At 43.5% G+C, this 19,866-nt stretch overlaps 1 protein-coding gene across 1 annotated transcript; it reads left to right on the top strand.

The window, feature by feature from the left end:
- The first annotated feature begins 233 nt into the window (after positions 1–233).
- On the top strand, positions 234–19,522 carry TTF2 (transcription termination factor 2). Its single transcript, XM_054163899.1, has 23 exons — positions 234–261; positions 382–493; positions 719–805; positions 885–951; positions 1,400–2,338; positions 3,199–3,325; positions 4,490–4,681; positions 4,900–5,057; positions 6,662–6,743; positions 7,010–7,123; positions 8,422–8,572; positions 9,236–9,341; positions 9,857–10,047; positions 11,023–11,176; positions 11,936–12,027; positions 12,986–13,068; positions 13,465–13,604; positions 14,348–14,518; positions 15,085–15,143; positions 16,325–16,478; positions 17,880–17,962; positions 18,375–18,449; positions 19,227–19,522. Exons 1-23 carry the CDS (start codon positions 234–236, stop codon positions 19,369–19,371), a joined length of 3,510 nt encoding a protein of 1,169 aa, XP_054019874.1. The 3' UTR covers positions 19,372–19,522.
- Positions 19,523–19,866: the final 344 nt, after the last annotated feature.

Below are 19,866 nucleotides of genomic sequence, written 5' to 3'. Positions count from 1 at the left end.
AGGGCTACGCCCCCCATAGCGTGCGCCAGCCAATGGCCGCTCCGCTTCCTCTTCCCGCCCTTTCTCGCCGCGCTCGAGAACCAACCGCGCGGAGTTGGGGGCGGGGAGTTGGGAATTCAGGGCGCAGGAGCGATTTGCTGCACCTCCCCCTTGCCCTGTTGTGATTGGGCAAGTCCTAACGCTGCGTAGGATTGGCCAATTTCAAAAGCGGGTGTGGCTGTTGCTACTCGGCCATGGAGGCTGTGCCGTGCGAGAAGCACGGTGAGGGGTGGCCGGCTGTGGAGGTCCCGGTCTGACTCGTTCCCCTCTTTTCTGACCTTCAGGGTCTCGGTCCAGGTCTCTGTCTCGGTCTGACTTGTTCCCCTTTTTTCTGCCTATCAGGGTCCCTCTGCTTCCTGAAGACAGGTGTCCGCGATGGCCCCAACCAGGGGAAGAGCTTCTACGTGTGCGGAGTGCAGGGCCCAGCGGTCTGTGACTTCGTGCTGCCGGCGCGGTAGGTGCAGGGCGGGGGGGGGGAGGGCCTTCTGCAGCTCTGGTAAGGGACACACACTACTGTTGTAGTCCAGTGCTATGTCAGAAGTCTCATAATTCTGATTTCTTAGCGGTGTCGTCTTGGCAAAGATTGACCCAGTAGTTTGTCACGAGTAATGGTTTTTGCTGTTGCTGTTCATAGAGCAGCCTTTCTTGTCATTATTCTTTGTCTTTTTCCTGTTTTCAGTATTCCTGCTTCTCACTGCTTGATTCATGAAGGATGCATAGTGGAGTTGCAAGTCCTGGTTCAGCAGCAGGACAGAAATGAATATCAGTAAGTTCCTCAAAGTGGAGAACGATCAGAGTTCTTTTACTGATTTCTGCAGTTCAAGTCTTGTTTTATTTTTTGGTAGATTGTTTTACCGATGCCTTAAGAGTAAGGTGAATGGGAAGAAATGGTGTGGAAGTGTCCCATGGCAGGTATGAATGTTTCATTTATACTCATATGATTATTCTAGCATGACTTTTAACTCTTTCTACTGTAATTGTCTTAGAGACTACATAGTGGAGCAGTTTGTATTTTCTAGCTGAAAAGTTATCAGCCTGCTGTCCTGCAGATGAGACTTGTTTTAATCCAAAATTGTGTCAAGTAATTACTGTTCTCTAGTCTTGAAAGAAACTTGGGTTTGATTTCTGTCAGTCTTCTCTTGAGGTTGATGCAGTGGGAACTTGGATTTCAAAAAAAGTCCCCTGGGAATGGAAAGTAGGAAATCAGCAGTTTTGTTTTCCATGTACAGTGTGTATCCTGATCCTGTTAACATGATGGGAAAGATGATGCTTGCAGAAAATGAAGTCTTGCTTGAGAAGAGTATGTATAGTTAGCAGGCTTTAATAATTTGTACACTGCATTTATTCATACATACTGCAGGATCCAAAAGCTATCAAAGTGTCAAAAACCGTGGGATCTCAGCCCAACACAGCACTTCTCTGCAATCCCAGTGGCCAAAGAAATCCGTTCAAAGTGATAGACAAGAACTGTGAACCATCATCCTGGAAACTAATTAAGCAAGGAAATGGAGAGGGAAGTAAAGCAAAGGAAGTAAAAGCAGAGAAAGAAAGTGTGCTGGTGTCATGTAAAGAAAAGAAATCAACTTCTGATCCTTCCAAAGGGACAGAACCTCTAGAAGGCCTGAAATTGGAAAAGAAGCAGTCCATGGGAAAGAGTGATCCAGACTTTAAGGAGAGCACAGTGGAAGAATCTACACTTAGTCATTCTGAGGCTTGCAAAGGGAAAAACATACTTTATGAGGAACAGAAACACCACAACAATAGCAGGGAATCCAGGAAGTCTTCTGAACACTTGGAGAAAGAGCCAGGTGCAAGATCAAAACTCTTTCCACCAGATCTTGGAAAGCAAAGTACAAGTGGCAAGCCTCCAGAAGAAGAGTGGCTTGGAGAGAAAGGTTTAAAAAGCCATGGGGATAAAGAAACCAGAGAGGAAGAACATGCTGGTCAGAAGAATGGAGAAAAGAAACTGCTGTCTGAAGAAGGTGCCTTTTCCCCAGCAGTACCACAATTGGTATTGCAGCATGCTACCCTGAAGGGAGGAGCAGAGGCAGTGACACAAATCAGGGCACAGCTGGGACAGCCTGCTGATAAAATCTCTGTCAGTGATTGCTCTTCAGCTATAAGTCAACCTGAGAACTCAGCTGAGGGTTTGCAGTCAAGAGAGATTCCTTCAGAAAAAACAGGAAAGAGTGTGCAGGGGATGTCTTTGCCAGGACCTGCACCACTGAATCGTGTGGGAGGCCCCCAGGATCCTAAAGCTGTTCACAGCCATCTTCTAGTCCAGCTGAAACAGAAGAAGGTAATTTATTGCACCTATTATACTGTTTTGTTGTTCTGTGTTGAGAGTGACTTCCCTTACTTGTGACAGGCACCAGAATATGGCATCCCATCACGGCAGGACCTCAAAATATTTAGGTGGTGTGGGAAGATGAGGTATGGGAAGGAATTCAGCATAGGCAGAGCCTAGTTGTTTTAAGCCGCATATGAGACAATTACTCCTAAGGTAATACAACCTTCTGTGTTTGAGGGTGCTCAGGTTTGACCTGCCTGAGGTTGTGTCTGTCTTTTACCCATGCAGTCATTTGTGTAAGATGGAGCAGTGTACAGCCAGCTGAACCTTTTTAAATAACATGCCTCTTTCTGATGGTCTCTCTTGGCCTTGTGGCGTGAGAGTGATCTAATCATAAATGCTTATGCTAAGATGAAATAAATTGCCTGCCTGCTTGCTTTTAAAATAATTGTTAATAACTGTGTTAGTGTTTTGGGTTTTTTGTTATAAATCCCCTGTTTGCCTAGAGTTCCAAATGGAACCTCAAAATTACAAGTCACGGAAAGAAATGTGCAAGTAGGCTGAACGTTAGGTACTTTGAGAACTGTTGAGATTGTCCAAGACTAGCTGTTCATCCTGTTTCATAAAAAAGGGAAGGCCCTGCATCCTTCCATCTCTTCTTGAGTACCCTAATGGTTGGTTTGCTTTTTTCTAAGCAACTGTTACTCATAATGAGTGGCACTTAAATGCTTTCAGAAATTGCAGAACGGGATCAGAATTGCTGTAGCATGAGTGGTTTTTAAACTTCTGACCTCATTGCTCTCTACTGGCAGAGAGCTTGGTAAGCACACTCAGGTTTTGAATTAATTTTTTCCTTCTTCCTTTTACAGAGTACCTTGGCTACAGTGAACCTGCAGATGCTACCAGATAAAGGGGAACGGTTATTAAAGCAAGTGCAGGATTTGGAAGCTGCACTTGATGCTCTGAACATTTCGACAGCAGATGCTACTGAAAAAGGTGGAGGTAATTTGTTATGGTGGTTTTGTTTTGTTTTTTCCACCCTAGAACTTTGCAAAACAGTTTATCTTACTGTAGTTGTTAATGTTGAGGAAAAATAGCACAACCTTACATATTGTATGTGCCCTCTGTAAGGTTTGTCTGATGGCGATGTGTTCAGTACGAAAGTAGTATGTTGGGATTGACTGAAGATAATGAATGTTGGTTGCTAAGTATGCTTCTGGGAGAGTATGGACAACTCAAATGTTAGCTCTGAAATGTGGCTGCCCTAAAGTGTTTCCTGTCATGGTTAGGACTATTAGTTCAGTTTCCAGCTTTGGCTGCATGATTGAGGCAGGTGTCTCTCTGAGAACTTGCCAGTGAAGTGTGAACTTCCTTTTTTGCCACATGCAACCAGGCTGCTTATGCCTGTTTTGGGTGCTGTCTCTTAATGTTTCAGTTGCCAGATAAAGATAAGCAGCTTTTGCTCTGCCATTCCTGTAAAATGATTTCCTACATCCATTAACTAATATGAATCACCTGTGGTAGAGAGGTGTGTTGTAGTTACGTGTATGATCACCTCAACAGGAGAGTTACTTTGATCATGGCATCAATTACAGTGATGACAAGATTCAGTCTGACAACTCTGGAAACAAGATCTCTAACAAGGAAGCAGTTAATTCCCAAACCATCACACAACAAGCACTCCAAATGTTTTAAACCATATGTGGGTTTAAGCAAGGAAGACCTTTCCATGGAGGAGAGAAAAGCTCACTAATTCTTGGCCCATTTGTTCTTGGATGTTTTGATAGGTTTTGACACCAAAACATTGTCTTTAAAAAGAATAAATCCTCTGGGAAGAGTGTGCAGAATTGTCTTTGTGTTTGCACTGTGATCTCAGGTGCAAAATTCCCTGTGTTGGTGTAAACAACTCATGGAGGTCTGGGTTGAACTGTGTTGCTTGTCACACAGGAGCAGGCTCAGAGCATGCATGTTAGTAGTTGCAGTGGCTCGGGTGCTGTGCTAACCTGCTCCCCTGCTGCTATTTGTCACATAGATACAGCTATGTGGGAATACTTTTTTTCAAGCAGACTTGGAAAAATGAAGGCCCTTCTCTGGCCTGGCATGAAAGGCTCTGAGGTCCATTGTGCAACCTTTTCAACCTGTGATTCTTTTCATCTTAAGGGGAGGGTGGCACAAGAAGCATCTGTCATGAGGAATCTTTGCGTAACCCGTTTGGCAGGCCAGGGGGTACAAAGTTGACTGCACCGCTACCACTCCAGGATCCTACAGCAAGCACCTCTTCAGGCTCACACAGCCACCCCTCTGCTGCTGGTACTCTGGGTTCCAGTGAATATTATGGCCACAGTTTTGGAAGTGAGTACAAAAAGACTTTTCATTAAAGAGAGCACTAGTGAGGACTTTGTGAAATAATCCTGCAGTGTGTCAATATGCCTGAGAGCAGTAAACCTTTTTTCTTCATTAGTCTGAGCTGTATAGAACCCCACCAGGCATCTGTAACTACTGAGATCCATCTGTGATGAAAGACCTGCTTGAACATTCGTGTTGGAAATTCATCTTATGTATCTTTCCAGTGCAGTGTGGTGCACAGAATCTATATGGAGGAAGAATGACAGTAGATCGAATCCAGGCTGTGCACAGTGCCATAAGTGAGGCTATTAATCATCTTCACAAATCCCTGGAATCCTGTCCGACTGAGCAGACAGCAGCTGAAGATCCCTCTGGATTGAAGGTGAGTTGGCAGGGATGGAGGATGTCACACTGATGAATGAAGTGTTAGCCTCTGGGTGGTACCCTAGAGCATCCTGTCCTTTCACTCTTTGAAGTGCTTTGCAGGTTTCATCTTGAAAGGATTGTTTTCCCTGCATGAGAGTAGTTCACATTGCTAACACTGATATTCTACCCCCTTGTTGTGATGCCTTCAGAATATTCAATGCTTCAGAATATTTAGTAGTAGTGCCTCAGCAAAAGCAACAAACCCCCAACCATTTGTATGTGAGTGTGAGAACAGAGGCAAGTGTCTAGTGAGGAAAATCTGAGAAGCTTCTTATTCTCTTCTTCTGGTTTGGTCTCTCAGTGAGCTGTAATAAACAGTGTTTTGATAAAATATTGCAGATGTTTTAAGTTCATGGAACCCCATAGACTCCAGAGCCATCTGTTCTGATCTGCCAAAAAGCAGCTATCAGGCAGTGCAGAACACACAGTTGAGGTTATGTGCAACATGTTGGAAGGCATATACCGCTACAAGACCATGTGTATATGTTGTCACATCCTCTCAAGACCCTCTCAGTGAGGAGGAAGGCCATGAAATGTCCTGTGATGACAGTATGTAGTCCCTTATTATGTCTTCTAAGAGTTCTTTTAAGACTTCTTGAGAAAAGGAGAAGCATTCTCAATCCCTCTCCAAGACAATGATGCCTGTTGTGAGCAGGGCTTACTTGGGTGGGTTTTCCATCTGAACCATGCCACCTTTACATGTTCTTGGAGTGGTGTGAGGTGCTCAGCTGGTTTGTGCATGAAGCACATGCAAGGCTGATCTGTGGTACTGCTAACCTCCTCTCTGCAGGAGTTGCTTCTCTTGAGTATCTGTGTCTGTGGAGGAAAATAACAGGGAGGTAAACTCCTTTTAGTAACACTGGAAAAGAATTTGGGAGTATCAGTTGATGAAAAACTTGACATGAGTCAGCAATGGTTGCTTGCAGCCCAGAAGGCAAGCATGTCTTGGGCTGCATCAAAAGAAGTGTGACCAGCAGGATGAGGAAGGTGATTCTGCCACTCTGCTCTTGTGAGAACCCACCTGCAGTACTGTGTCTAGTTCTGGTGCCCCCCAGCACAAGAAGGACATGGAACTGCTGCAACAGGTCCAGAGAAGGCCACAAAGATGATCAGAGGGTTGGAGCAGCTACCCTATGGGAACTGGCTGTAAGAGTTGGGGCTCTTTAGCCTGGAGAAGGGACTTTTTACAAAGGGCTTGTAGTGGCAGAATGAGAGGGAATGGATTGAAGCATGAGGAGGGTAGATTTGGACTGGATATTAGAGATTCTTTCCAGTGAGGATGGTGAGACACCAGAACAGATTGCCCAGGGAGGTTGTGGATGCCCCCTCCCTGGAGGTGTCCAAGGCCAGGTTGGATGAGACTTTGAGCAGTCTGGTCTAGTGGGAGGTAACCCTGTACATGGCAGGGGGATTTGATCTAGATGATCTTTAAGGTCCCTTCCAACCCAAATCATTCTATGATTCTATGAACATACACACTGTAGTAGGCCAGTTAACTGTAAGAGGCAGAAGAGTCAACTTTGCAAGATGTTTCCTTCAAATCTTCTGTCTTGCCCTCAGGTCCCACTGCTGCTGCACCAAAGGCAGGCACTCGCATGGCTGCTCTGGAGAGAGAATCAGAGGCCCTGTGGAGGAATTCTGGGTAAGCAGCAGAACAGCAAAGTGGGTTTTGGGGAACATATTTATGGCAGCAACAATTTGGCCTGTAACTTACCTGCAGATGAATAGCTGTTGTTCTGTAGACACATTGGAGGGGCTTGCTCTTCTGTGCCCTTTTGATCAATTACAGCCTGAAATGGTCATAGTGTGTTTTTATCTCCTGGCAGTTTCTATTGCACTCTTTACATCAGTGTAGACCTGAGCTAGATTTCTGCAGGTCATGGCAACTTCTCTCTGTCTCTTTTCCAGCGGATGATATGGGCTTGGGGAAGACTCTGACGATGATTGCTCTCATTCTGGCCCAGAAGCAGCTGAAGACAGAGGAAAAAAAGGAGACATTAGAAATATGGCTATCCAAATATGGTACAGACATGTTTCTGTCCTACAGCACATACATTACCATGCAGTGACATTTGAAATGCCTAAGCATTATAGATTAAGGCCTCATGGAACAGACTCTCTGTGCTCACTTTCCTTGTGCAGGAAAACTCCATTAGGCTTAAAGTTTACTGCAACTCCCTTGGAAAGCCTTTCTCTTTTTTCCAGCCTGGTTAGTTCTGTTCTATTCTATTCTGTGTCATTTGTCCTTCTGTTGGATGTACAGGATTTCCCAACTCATTATTTTTATTTCCCAGCTCCCCACTGGGGAGGGACTTCTCAGGATCTCAGGTAGTGATAGGACTAGGGGGAATGGGATGAAGCTGGAGATGGGGAGATTCAGGCTGGAGGTGAGGAGGAAGTTCTTCACCGTAAGAGTGGTAAAGCCCTGGAATGGGTTGTCCAGGGAGGTGGTTGAGGCCCCATCCCTGGAGGTGTTTAAAACCAGGCTGGATGAGGCTCTGGCCAGCCTGATCTAGTGTGGGGTATCCCTGCCCATGGCAAGGGAGTTGGAACTAGATGATCCTTGTGGTCCCTTTCCAACCCTGACTGATTCCATGATTGCTTTATATTGTTTGGGGGGTTGTATTTCGTAGAGATTCGTTTCCTGAACCAGTTAAAGCTAACATTTGGTGTTGTGAAAAAAGCTTTGTGGTTTTTCTACATATGTAAATATATGCATAGTTTCCATAGCATAAGGACTTGAATTAGTTACTAATCACCTCCCTGTAGCTGATTTTTCTCATGTGCGCTCTCTTTTTCTCCCCCCATAAGATTACTTTTGTCTGGTCCATATGGATAGGGGATGTTAAGAGTTGTTGTTTTTTTCTGTCCCCCCAGCCTGTTACTGTTTCCATCATTATGGAACTGATTGGACTGCTTTTGCCTGTCTTGCCAAATGTACTGTCTGTCTGCTTGTTCATTCTTCTGTGGTACCAAATGGTAACTTTTCAGTCTTCTAGAACAGGGAAGAATTATATGGTACCAAACTCTTAGGAGAGACCAGGGTTAGGTCCTGAATTCTAAGCTTTCATCTTACCCAAAGAAGGCACACAAATACATGGTATAACTCCATGAGCAGAGATGAAGTGATGTGTTGGTGTTTAATTGGAGTCTTTCCCACCCAGAATTAACAGCCTCCAAAAATGCAATGTAGAGATGTCCACTTCACTAACTGTGCTCAGAGGAAACATGGACCTGTTAATTGCTGTGAATTTCCAAAACTTTTATATTTGTCATCTAATGTGAAGGCATTGAAATCTGTCTGTGCTATTTCCCTGCAGACTCCACTGTCATCCCTTCCTGTAGCACTTTAATCATTTGCCCTGCAACCTTGATCCATCACTGGAAGAAAGAGATTGACAGACATGTAGGCCGTGGCAAACTGAGGGTCTATTTGTACCACGGGCCAAACAGAGATAAACGTGCAGAAGTGTAAGTGCTAAACTGTTAATATGACCAAAGAAAGTCAAATGCTACTTAGCAAGAGAGTGTGTAAATCAGAGTTGAGATTCAGTGGCTGTAGAATGATGGCAGAACCTGACGTATGGGAATATGGAAGATAGAGCAGGTCAAGCTGCTGTCAAGGTAGCAAAATCTTTATGGCCTATACCCATGCTGGGTGGTTCTGGTACAAGCTGATCCTGATGGGGAAAATAAAAAGGTGTTTTATTCTCAATACCATTTCTTTCTTGCAGAGATTGTCAGTGGCCATTTCCTTGCTTGTTCTTTGTAGTTGCATTTTCCTTTTTTTTTAATCTATACCTACAAATGAGTACAAAGTTTTCTACACCACTTCAGACCATGCTGAGTATTTCTAGGTGCCAGATTTTAAGCAGTGTTCATCCTGCACGGTGTGCATTCCATGCCACTGGCTTTTAGTACCTTCTTGAGCTTACTTAGTTGACATTCAGTATCCATAAAATGGGGACAATGTGTCCTTCCTGTTTGACTGCTCTGAAGCTCAGTTTTCTGTAAAACTCTGCATTTCAGCTCTTCTGGAACTGTGGTGTTCTGGGACCTTCAGCATGTATTATGTCTGCTTTGCAAAATTCCTCATTTGTTCTTGCTCCTGATCACTACTTGCCCTTTATGCAGGCTCTCTGGATATGATGTTGTTGTCACAACCTACAGCCTTGTCTGCAAGGAGGTTCCCACGAGCAAAGGGGAGGGGGAAGTCCCTGCTGAGGACCATGATGTGGAGGTGAGAAGCCACGTTGTTGATAGAGGGTTGCCTTAGTATTTTGTTTCAAGGCATTACAAGCCATTATGTCTTTGAATACAGAATTAACCAGGTTGGAAGGGATCTTCAAGATCAAGTCCAACCTATCACCCAACATCATCTAATCAACTAAGCCGTAGCACCAAGGTGTGGCCTAACCAGTGCTGAGTACAGGGGCAGAATGACTTCCCTGCTCCTGTTGGCCACACTATTCCTGATACTGGCCAGGATGCCATTGGCCTTCTTGGCTGCCTGGGCACACTGCTGGCTCATGTTCATATCTGTCAACCAGTATCCTCAGGTCCCTTTTCACCTGGCTGCTCCCCAGCCACTCTGTTCCCAGCCTGTAGCTGGCTTTTTACAGGGAAAAAAGTTTGCCTGAGGCTCATTAGAGAGTCTGGTAAGGTTATTACTGTTACTCTGAGTTATACCTCAGAAGTTATTACTCTGCTTAGGGTTAAGCAGTCTCAAGGTTATTGCTCTGCTTTTTCTTCCAGAGTGGGTCATCTCCCTGTTCCCCTCTGCTCAGGGTAGCTTGGGCTCGAATCATACTGGATGAAGCTCACAACATTAAAAACCCAAAGGTTCAGACCTCCATAGCTGTGTGCAAACTGAGAGCCAGTGCTAGATGGGCTGTCAGTGGGACACCAATTCAGAACAACTTACTGGACATGTATTCTCTCCTAAGGTGAGCTGGCTGCACATGTACACATGGACAGGGCTTTTAATTCTGGTAACTCCTCCTTGATAAGTGCTGAAGCTGTTTCTAAGTTTGAGAGGTTCCTAGGATATGTGGGGTAGTGAAACCAGTTGCATTAACACTTCAGACACTGGATTGCAGAGGCTTCAGCTGAGGCACTGCAAAAGGCTGACTATGTATGGAAGCTGTTCTGCTTCCACAGAGGACAATTACTTAAGATATGGCAGAATATATCAGTTTGGAAGAGACCTCAAAGATCACCCAGTCCAACCCATGACCCAGCACTGCAGGGTCAACACTAAACTGTGTCCCTAAGCAGCAGGTGCACATGTGATGCACCAGGGATGGTGATGCCACTGCTGCCCTGGGCAGAGCCCAGGAAACCACTCTGTTTCCACAAACCCATTTTTAACAAACAGAAGATTTGCACAATAATCCTTGTTCCTCCTACCAGGGAGGTCTGGGAGGACCTTTTGAAAAAGTCTTGTGCTACAAAGGCATTGCAGGAAAAGGTGGAAACTTCAGCTTCTCTAAACAAATGATAGGTTAAACTCTGCCTCTCGTTGCCAAGGGGGAAAAGATTATGTAGGATGCTGGAGAACCAGAGACACCTTGGACTCAAAATCAATTCTGGGTAATTTAAATTCATTTTCAAGTAAGGGCTATTGTATTCTGACATAACAAATGGCAAGTGCCCTTGATTTGCTGGTGATTGAGTTGGCATGATCTAACAGGAAGTGATGGGTACAGAATCAGAAAGGAGCTTTCACTCTGTTAGTGATGGTAAGACTTTTGAGCAAGCAAGTTATCAACACTGTAACACTGGAAGTGTTTTACTGCTCCCAGCAGTTACAGCATTTGGAAATGGTTTGGTTTGGATAGCAAAGGATTTGGTGGTTCTGGTCATTCAAGAGCAACTGAAGAACTCTGCTTGGTATGAAGTCTCCTTCTTACCTGTTGTAGGTTTCTACGTTGCTCTCCTTTTGATGAATACAAAGTGTGGAAGTACCAGGTAGATAACAACACAAAGAAAGGAGGAGAGAGGCTAAGCCTGTTAACCAGGAGCCTCTTACTACGGAGAACGAAGGACCAGATGGATTCATCTGGCAAGCCCTTGGTAAGAACTGCATCCTCCACAACTAGACAATCACTCTGTTTTGCTTGCACCAGCCAGTTAGTTATTTACATGGATGAATTTGCTAATGAGTGGGTTTTCTTGTGTGCTGCACTCTTTGACCAAGAGGAGCCTGTGGGATGCTTTGATGGCTTATCCAGAAAGCAGAACTGTAGAGAATAATTAAACCTTTTAGTTATGCAGACAAGAATGTTGAGTATGCAACCAGATGTTCACTTAGTGGAAAGATAGCCTTAGCCTAGGTCCACAAGCGATCTTACATCCCTGAGAATCAAAGGTGCTTTGTGTCCAGTGTATCTGGTGCATGCTGGGGCATTGGCTTTTTGCATTACATTTCTACTTTACAAATAGTCTTAAGCTGAGCATTAGGTCATTGGTGTGTCTGTAAGCCTTTAAAAGGTGGTATTTTGGTGTACTGTCTGATTCTGAATCTGCCACTGTGAAGCTTCTTCTACAGGGCAATAAATGAATCCCTCCACAGTAGTTCTGCAGCAGCCCATACTTAATTACTCTTGCCTTTTGTGATAGGATGATTTGGAATAAAGATTTGTATCTCAAGCATGAACCAGGTTACTTAGAGTATCCATGTTGTGTCCTAATTGTATTAATACACACAACTGATGAAGAAACAGCTACCTTCTGAGACTCAGAATACTGAGTTAAATTTGGAATGCTGATATTCATGTTTCTGCATAAGATTTTTGCATTGTATACAACTGGGTTTGTGTATTTTCACTTCAGGTACCTCTACCCCAGCGCAGCACACAGTTGCATCGGTTAAAACTTTCAGCAGAGGAGCAGTCTGTGTACAATGTGCTCTTTGCAAGATCCAGGTATGAATGTGGATATAGGGCATTTTGTGGCTTGCTTTCTTACTGATATGAAAAGAAACAGAGGCATCCACTTGAGATAAGAAGAGCTTCGGGGCGAATTCCTGTTTATTTCTTTCCTTTCTGACCACCTGTCAAACATGGTTAACATAGTTAAAACTCATTTCTTTTCTCCCATGTGCTCATGTCATGTATGAGCTTTGTTTTCTAATCTGATTTTAAGACTCCAAAGACATGGAATACAGAATTAACCAGGTCAGAAAAGACTCCCAAGATCATCAAGTCCAACCTATCACCCAACACCATCTAATCAACTAAACCATGGCACCAAGCACTCCATCCAGTCTCTTTTCAAACACTTCCAGTGATGGTGACTCCACCACCTCCCTGGGCAGCACATTCCAGCTTAGCAGTAATGGTGGGGTTGTAAACTCTAGGCAAGCAGTTGGCCTTGATGATCTCAAAGGTTTCTTGCAACCTCAACAGTTTTATAGTTGTTTGTGCCAGCACCTGTGAAGGAGAGTTTTATCATCTTTGCTCAGTCATCTTTATACAGAAAGTAATCAGAAATTATGCTGGTCTCTCCAGCCAGTGGAACTTGATGTTCTGCTAGGATCTCTTTCCACAGTGTTGCTGTAAAGAGTCTGCCTTCCTTTTAAATACACATTTAAAGATGTCTTTCTGTTATGAACACTCCTATTTGTTGAGCCCTGGCTCCTGTTATTCTCCAGGTATTCCAATAAGTAGACTTGGTTCCTCCTGTGTTTTCCAAAGTGGATCCTGATTTTTGACCCTACTCAAATTAAACAGAACTGGGGTGTTTTGTGAGAAGTTTGTGATGAAAAGTTTCATGAAATCTTCCATACCTTAATGCATCATCAGCTTGCTTGTTGAGCTCAGGTACCTGTAGCCTTTTTTCCAGCTGTAAATCCCACAGTCTTTTTCTTGTTTCCTTTTCCAGGTCAACACTACAATCCTACTTAAAGAGACAAGAGCAGAGAAATGAAAGCAGAGAGTGTGCTGGTGGTAACCCATTTGAGAGAGGTTTGAGCACACCTTCCCTGAAAATATTTGCAGAAGTGACTTTTAAGTGCACAGTTAAGGAGGGGAAACTGACCTGGAAAATGCTCCCCTAATGTTAGGAAGAATTCTGCTATAGCATTCTAAAAGCCTGGGCAAATCCTTTAACCTTCCTGGGTGTAAAATTCCTTTCTGGAATAAAGATCTAATTGCTTGGAGAAGAGATGTCAGTATTAGTGTAAGGTGTGGTGCTCCTGACTTGTGGTTGTTGCCTGGTTTGGGGTATTTTATTGAAGATTTCATGGTTTCCTATATAAAATTATTTGCTTGCCTTTTAGGGCCTGTCTCTTTTTGATGATACTGGGTGTGCTTGGAGATGCCTCCAAGAGCTCTTCACATTTTGTCTTCCTTCTTTGGCAGTTGCACAAGAGTTTGGCCTCAGTCAAAAGGAAATTCTAGCAGGCTCCCAAAGTGCCTCCCAGGTCTCAAGCACTGTCCACGTCTTGTCCATCCTGTTGAGGCTCCGTCAGTGCTGCTGCCATCTCTCCTTGCTGAAAGTGGTAACTGCCTTGGCTTGTAGTGGTGTGGGGTGGGTTCTTGTGGCAGTTAGTGTTTGTGTAATTTAACAGACTTTGTAACACCCTTTCATCTCTTAGCTGGAGCTGTATGAATTGAGCCACTTTTAGGATTCTGTGGCTTACATTCCAAGAGGTTTAACAGATGGTCACGCTTCACAGTGAAAAGTTCCCCAGCATGAGCTGTGTGCCAGCTGTGTCTCTGGAAATAGCTTTATTCCTATTTTAAAAAAGATTATTTTAAATGGCACAAGTCCTGATCTTAACCTAGTCTTGAAAAGTGCACAAGACCACTGTAGCCTGTTTCAGAGGCTTGTGTATTGGAGAGCTTTGTGTCTTTGGAGCTGCTTTGCATGAAGTAGACAAATCTTTCAGAAGTTCTTTGCTCTGTCATATGAAGGAGCTGCAGACACTAAGGGAACAAGCAGGGATTTACCTTCTAACATCTTTAGTCCTGTAATTGCTAAATGCTGTGGGAGAGAGAATTTGATGAGGCTGAACCACAGAAAATGTCTGAGCTTGCATGGTTTTCCTACACTGGCCCTTATTGGGGCAAAAGAAAGGGCAAAAGGGACTGTTGGTCTGACCCAGTAGTGTTTTTCCATTGTTCTGTCTTCTTGCATAACATAGGGTCCTTCAAACCCACTGTCCTCATCAGACACTGTGTAGAATGTGGATCAGTACTGAATTTGACCTCATGTTTGTATTATTTTATTGCTTGTTTGCAGGCTCTGGACCAAGTTAACTTGAACAGTGAAGGCCTTTCCCTCTCCATTGAGGAGCAACTTAGTGCTTTGACCTTGTCTGAGCTCCAGACTTCTGATTCCAAGTCAACAGTCTACCTCAATGGCAGAGCTTTTAAAACAGATCTCTTTGAAACCACCAGGGAGAGCACCAAGGTACTCATGCTGTGATTTTTCTGATCTTCCTTGAGAAGCTTAGCTTTCAGCACTTGGCCTTTCAACTCACTAATGAATTGTCACATCTTGGTAATTGCCAATTAGGCTAAGTTGGCAATTCAGATAAAATCAGGTGATTTTACTGATAGCCTAGTGAACCCCTTTGGGGAAGACTTTGATTCAGCAGGTGTTGATGGAGACTTCTAATAAAGCTGAGAATCTAGTCTAATAAAGTGAGAATGTGACTGCTTATAAACTGTCAGTGAAAATCTTTTAGCATTGGATTCAGACAAGTTTAGCAAAGCATGCACATGAGAGCATGGTGCTTGTGAAAGAGCCAGGAGAACTGGGATGACAGCAGGAGGAGAGGTGACAATAAAAGCTGCTTGTTTTCCATGGTGAAAGCATTCTTACTAGTGGTTATGAAACTGTCTTGAAAGTCTGAGCACAAAGGAAATTCCACTTGAAGAGTTTCTTTTGATCACTTCCTATTCTAGTGAAGGATAGCCAAGCATCAGTTGAGTTATGACAGCAAGAAGACTTAACCTTGGTTTTTTGTCTGGCAGATAGCTCACCTCTTGTCTGAACTGAAAACTATTCAGAGTCACTCAGAGTGTCACAAAAGGTTAGTGACCATGTCTTTTTCTTCAGTCATGGTGTTAAAGAATATCAAGATGTCTCTTGATAGTAGGAGAAATAATTTAAACCAAATGAATACAAATCTCCTGGTATGGTAACATAGTGGCAGTGCTGCTGTGGCTGAAAGCTGATTGTGGGGGGAAAAATCTGAAATGCAAGAGTAATTTAAGTAAATTATAAATATAGTACGTAGTGAATGTGTGAGGAATCTCAGGCCTGGGTGAAACTGGATTGTGCTGAGAAATACTTGCTAACACCACCACTGCCTCCCCAGTCCTCCCCCCCCCCCCCCCCCAACAGGAAAAAAAAGGCAAATAAAGTTCTTGTTAAAACTCTTAACTTTTTGAGATCAAGGAATATACTGATCAGAGGATTTAAGTGTTGCCGAAGTCCTGTGGCTCTCACTATGCCAGTTCTGTGTCTTTACCCTCCACCAGACTGCACTATTACAGGACTTTCTGCTTGGTTTTGCAAAACAATGTAGAACACACAGGTGTGTGTGGCTATGAAGTAGTTAAACATGCATAGCTGTGCTGGGAGTAGGGGAAGGGGAAGTCCTGTTCTTGAGCAACTCCAGAGTTGCACCATATGTAGAAAGCTTTTTGTCAAAGTCTTGTTGAAAAAGCATTCCTCCTGTAAGAGTGGGAGCACCAACATTGGTTTTGTCTTCTGTCAAAGAGTTGCCAAACAAATGATTGTCTCCCAAACTGTTTAATCTGCAAGGTGAAGGGAGTGAGTGGCCCAGGGGAATCTGAGTTTGGTGTTGTTAATTGATTCATTTTGCAGGAAAAGCTCAGAACTGTGATTGGTAGTGATCTAGTGTGAGGTGTCCCTAGCCATGGCAGGGGGGCTGGAACTGGATGATCTTTGAGGTCCCTTGCAACCCTGACAATTCTGTGATTCTGTAGGTGACAATGTAGAAGCCAAAAATAGAGGTGAAAGCTATGGGATAACTTGTTTGAAGATTATTGGGTATTAGCCTTCCACAGCAGGTTCTACCACTGCACCTACAGCTGAAACTGTTTCTGAAGTGGAAAGTGACTTGGCTCCAGTGTGCAGTGAGGAAGAGTGCCTAAATCATTGCCTCCTCTTGGGTGAGACTGCAGTAATGAAACTGTTCCAGTACACACACAGAACTTGGTCTAACTCCCTTTTCTCTCTTTCCAGTGTTGTTGTCTCTCAGTGGACGAGTATGCTGAAAGTTGTGGCGGTGCACCTCCAGCGTCTAGGGCTGAAGTATGCAACAGTGGATGGCTCTGTCAATCCTAAAGAAAGAATGGAGGTGGTAGAGGAGTTCAATAACAATCCCAAAGGGCCTCAGGTATGAAGTTAGTGCAGGGCAACAATGAGGAGCACTGCTGCGAGCTGTGATGGCAAGCATGTTGGTAATTTCCGGTTCGTGCTTTTGCATTGGAAGATGTTTCTTTCTGTCTCTTGCCTGCTTGCCAAGGAGTCTGTAAGACTTGACTGCTGTTTTTCAATATATCAGATACTTCTCACCAGACTAAGCTTTCTGAGAGGATGACAGCTGAATCTGAATGAGGCTGAAGTTGACAAGGGCATCTTTCACTCTGATAAAAAGATAGGAAGATGGTGTTTGGGGCAAGAGAAATCAGTTTTGCACGCATACACAATGAAGTGGCCTCATGTGACTTCTTCCACTTTCAAGTTGTTGAGTTCAAGGGAAGGTGGCAGGGTGGTGGTATTTAAATACTGGTGAACTGTATTGGTACTGTATTGGCCCTTGTTGAAAATAGCTTCCAGCATGAAATTTTGGTCAAGGAAAGGAAGCTTGCCAGGTTTCTATAAAGACATCTAAATCCAAATTAATTGTTCATAGTTATTATGCTTTCATCTGGGCTTTGATGCTCCCATAATTGAGGCAGGACAGACTGTCTTTTCAGAGGATGGATCTGTGACTGGAAGGGAAGGATGTAGGGCATTAGCTTTTCTTAGATCATAGAATCAATAAGGTTGGAAAAGACCTTAGAGATCATCAAGTCCAACCGAAGATGAATTTCTTGAACAAGCTTCTATCTACAAATTAAGTATTTCTCCTTATGGGTTTGAATTGAAACAAAGGAAGATTTTTGCCAGCTTTATGAACAGCTGACCCCTTTAAGATGAGGGTTTTAAGGTACCATACCATAAAACTGAGTAATTTATATATACCTAGCAAGTGTCCCAGACCTTAATTATTTTTTTGCTGTACAAGAAATCTTCTCCAAATTAACCATCTGCTATACTCCCCATTCCTCCACAGCTAGTCATCTTTTACTCAATACCTAGGTTATTTGGAAATACAAAGAAATAACAGGCTATTTCAGTCCAGTTGCCAGTGTTTAATCATCATTGTTAATTCAGAGATGGTGCTGATTGGTCCCCCTGTTGGTAACAGGCTGTCAGCAGGGAGGCTAGTCATTTGAGTGGGATGTGGAGGGTCCGAGCTTTTTACTCCTTTCTCTGATCTCTTACAAAATGTATCAGGATAACAGATATGGAATGTGGTAGGGCAGGCTGGCCTCTCAGAGCTGTAACTTCCATGTCCAGGCTTCTGTGCCTCATTGAGTAACATCTGGCAAGCTCCTAAATACATAATAAATACAGACATGTTATATATATGTAGTAAAGAGATCCTTTGAGTCAAGTTAATATGTGGGGTATTTGAAGTATGATTTTTCTGGAAACAAGCTCCTTAATGTAGCTATCTTCTTCTTTGAAGATAATGTTGGTCTCATTGCTGGCTGGAGGTGTTGGCCTGAACTTGACTGGAGGAAACCACCTCTTTCTCCTCGACATGCACTGGTAAAGAGAAATGCAAGTTCCATCTTGGAAGACAGAGGGCACACTGCTTGCTTTCTTTCCATGTGTACTGTGTCTGATACAGCTGGGTCAGGAGGGGAGTATTTAGCTGTAAGGAAGGACTAGTGATCATCTGGGACTACATAGATCAGTGGTGTGGTTCATGCAGCTGACTGTGTGGAGTTGTAGCACACTTCTACCAAGGACAAAGGGAAATACAGTCAGGGTGAACACTGATAATCAAGCTAGGAAACCTAAGGTAACCTAGGAACACTTGTCATTCTACAGTGGAAGAAAATGGGATGCTCTGGAGGTGGGCAAATGGGTCATACACAAACACTTCAGTATGTCAGTTACTCCTGAACACAAGCCCTTAAGCTGAAGGGGGGTTGTCTTACTTTTTATTACCTTGCAGGAATCCTGCACTTGAGGATCAGGCGTGTGACCGCATTTACAGAGTGGGGCAGCAGAAGGATGTCGTGATACACAGGTCAGGATTTTCCTTAGCAGCAAAGCAGGCTGTTGCTGCTTACTTCCTCTCTGGCTTTAGTTGATGAGACAAGGCCTTGGTTTGAGGATTTTTTCCTTAAATCTAGGAACAAGGTTTAATAGTGGGATCAGCATTTGGGCACTGAGAGACTACATGAAAAATATTTCTATGTGGCACTTGTCTGAATGTTGCTGTCCTGATAGCTAGCAGTGGCTTATTGCTCTTCACCCTGTGGTGGCTGAGTTTCCCTTTCATTCCTGAGAACAATTCAGGCACCAAACCATTTCTCTTCTCTTACTGAGTGGAGATTTTTCACTGTGCTCCCCAAGTCTGGACCTTTCTAATATCACTGACATAAACACACATAGAGCACTTGAAAGAAGTGACAAAGTTGGCTTTTAGAAAAAGCATCTGTAATTGTGAGCACTAAATGCTGCACAGCAAATTCAGAGGGCCTGGAATCTAAAATACTACTTGGTGTACAATTCTTGTAGTACAGTACAGGCCGTAAGTTATCAGTCATTGCAGGATTTTGTCACAGAATTAATGCTGCTCCAGATGACCAGAGCTGAGGCTGAAAGTATGTCCGACATTGTTTAACTGTCACAATATCTGGATGTGAGAGCACCTGTTTGCTGTGTACAGGTGTGTTTTGTCAGTCATGCAGTAGGCTGTTAACTTTTAAGTGAGACAAGTCTCTGGAAATCTGCTATAATGCTGACATGTTTTCCCAGCAGCTGAAATGAAAAGTGTTGGTTTGTTTGGGGTTTTTTTCAGGTTTGTCTGTGCAGGAACAGTAGAAGACAAGATCCTACAGCTCCAGAAGAGGAAGAAAGTTCTCGCTCAGCAGGTGCTGCAAGGCAAAGGGGAGACCTTTGCTAAGCTAACTCTGGCTGACCTCAAAATCCTCTTTGACATCTAATTGCAATACACAACAGAAAGTGATTTTTATACCTACAAGTAACTGCAGATTTCAACGAGGAACTGCTGGTTTAAGGTGGTTCTTTATTTTGAATAAATAACTACATTTTTTTATAACTCTTCCTGAAACAGAAGTTATCAGCTTCAGGAATTTGGACACATGATCGAATTTCAGTATTATAACTTTGTTAGCCTCGTTAGTTGTTGTTTTAAGACACTTAAGTAAATATTAAAAATGCATTTGGATATTTCTTGGTTTCCTGTTTGTGCTATTGGGATAGAAAACTTTCCCTTCAGGGTAGAAATAGCATGGGCATAAGCGAAACGACAAGACAGAAGCATACGGGAGGAAGCTTCAGAGGTTGAGGGGTGAGGTGGAATAGGCTTGAAGGATGGGGAAAAAAATAGGAGCACAATGCTATAGGAAGACTGTAAACTGTATAAATAACAAAATTACAGGATTATTAACAAAATTAAGGAGGGTGGAATACTTCAC

This window comes from Dryobates pubescens, chromosome 8, assembly GCF_014839835.1.
Source record: "Dryobates pubescens isolate bDryPub1 chromosome 8, bDryPub1.pri, whole genome shotgun sequence".
Taxonomy (NCBI): domain Eukaryota; kingdom Metazoa; phylum Chordata; class Aves; order Piciformes; family Picidae; genus Dryobates; species Dryobates pubescens.
Note: the sequence above shows the minus strand (reverse complement) of the source record. Positions and strands in the feature narration are given on the sequence as shown.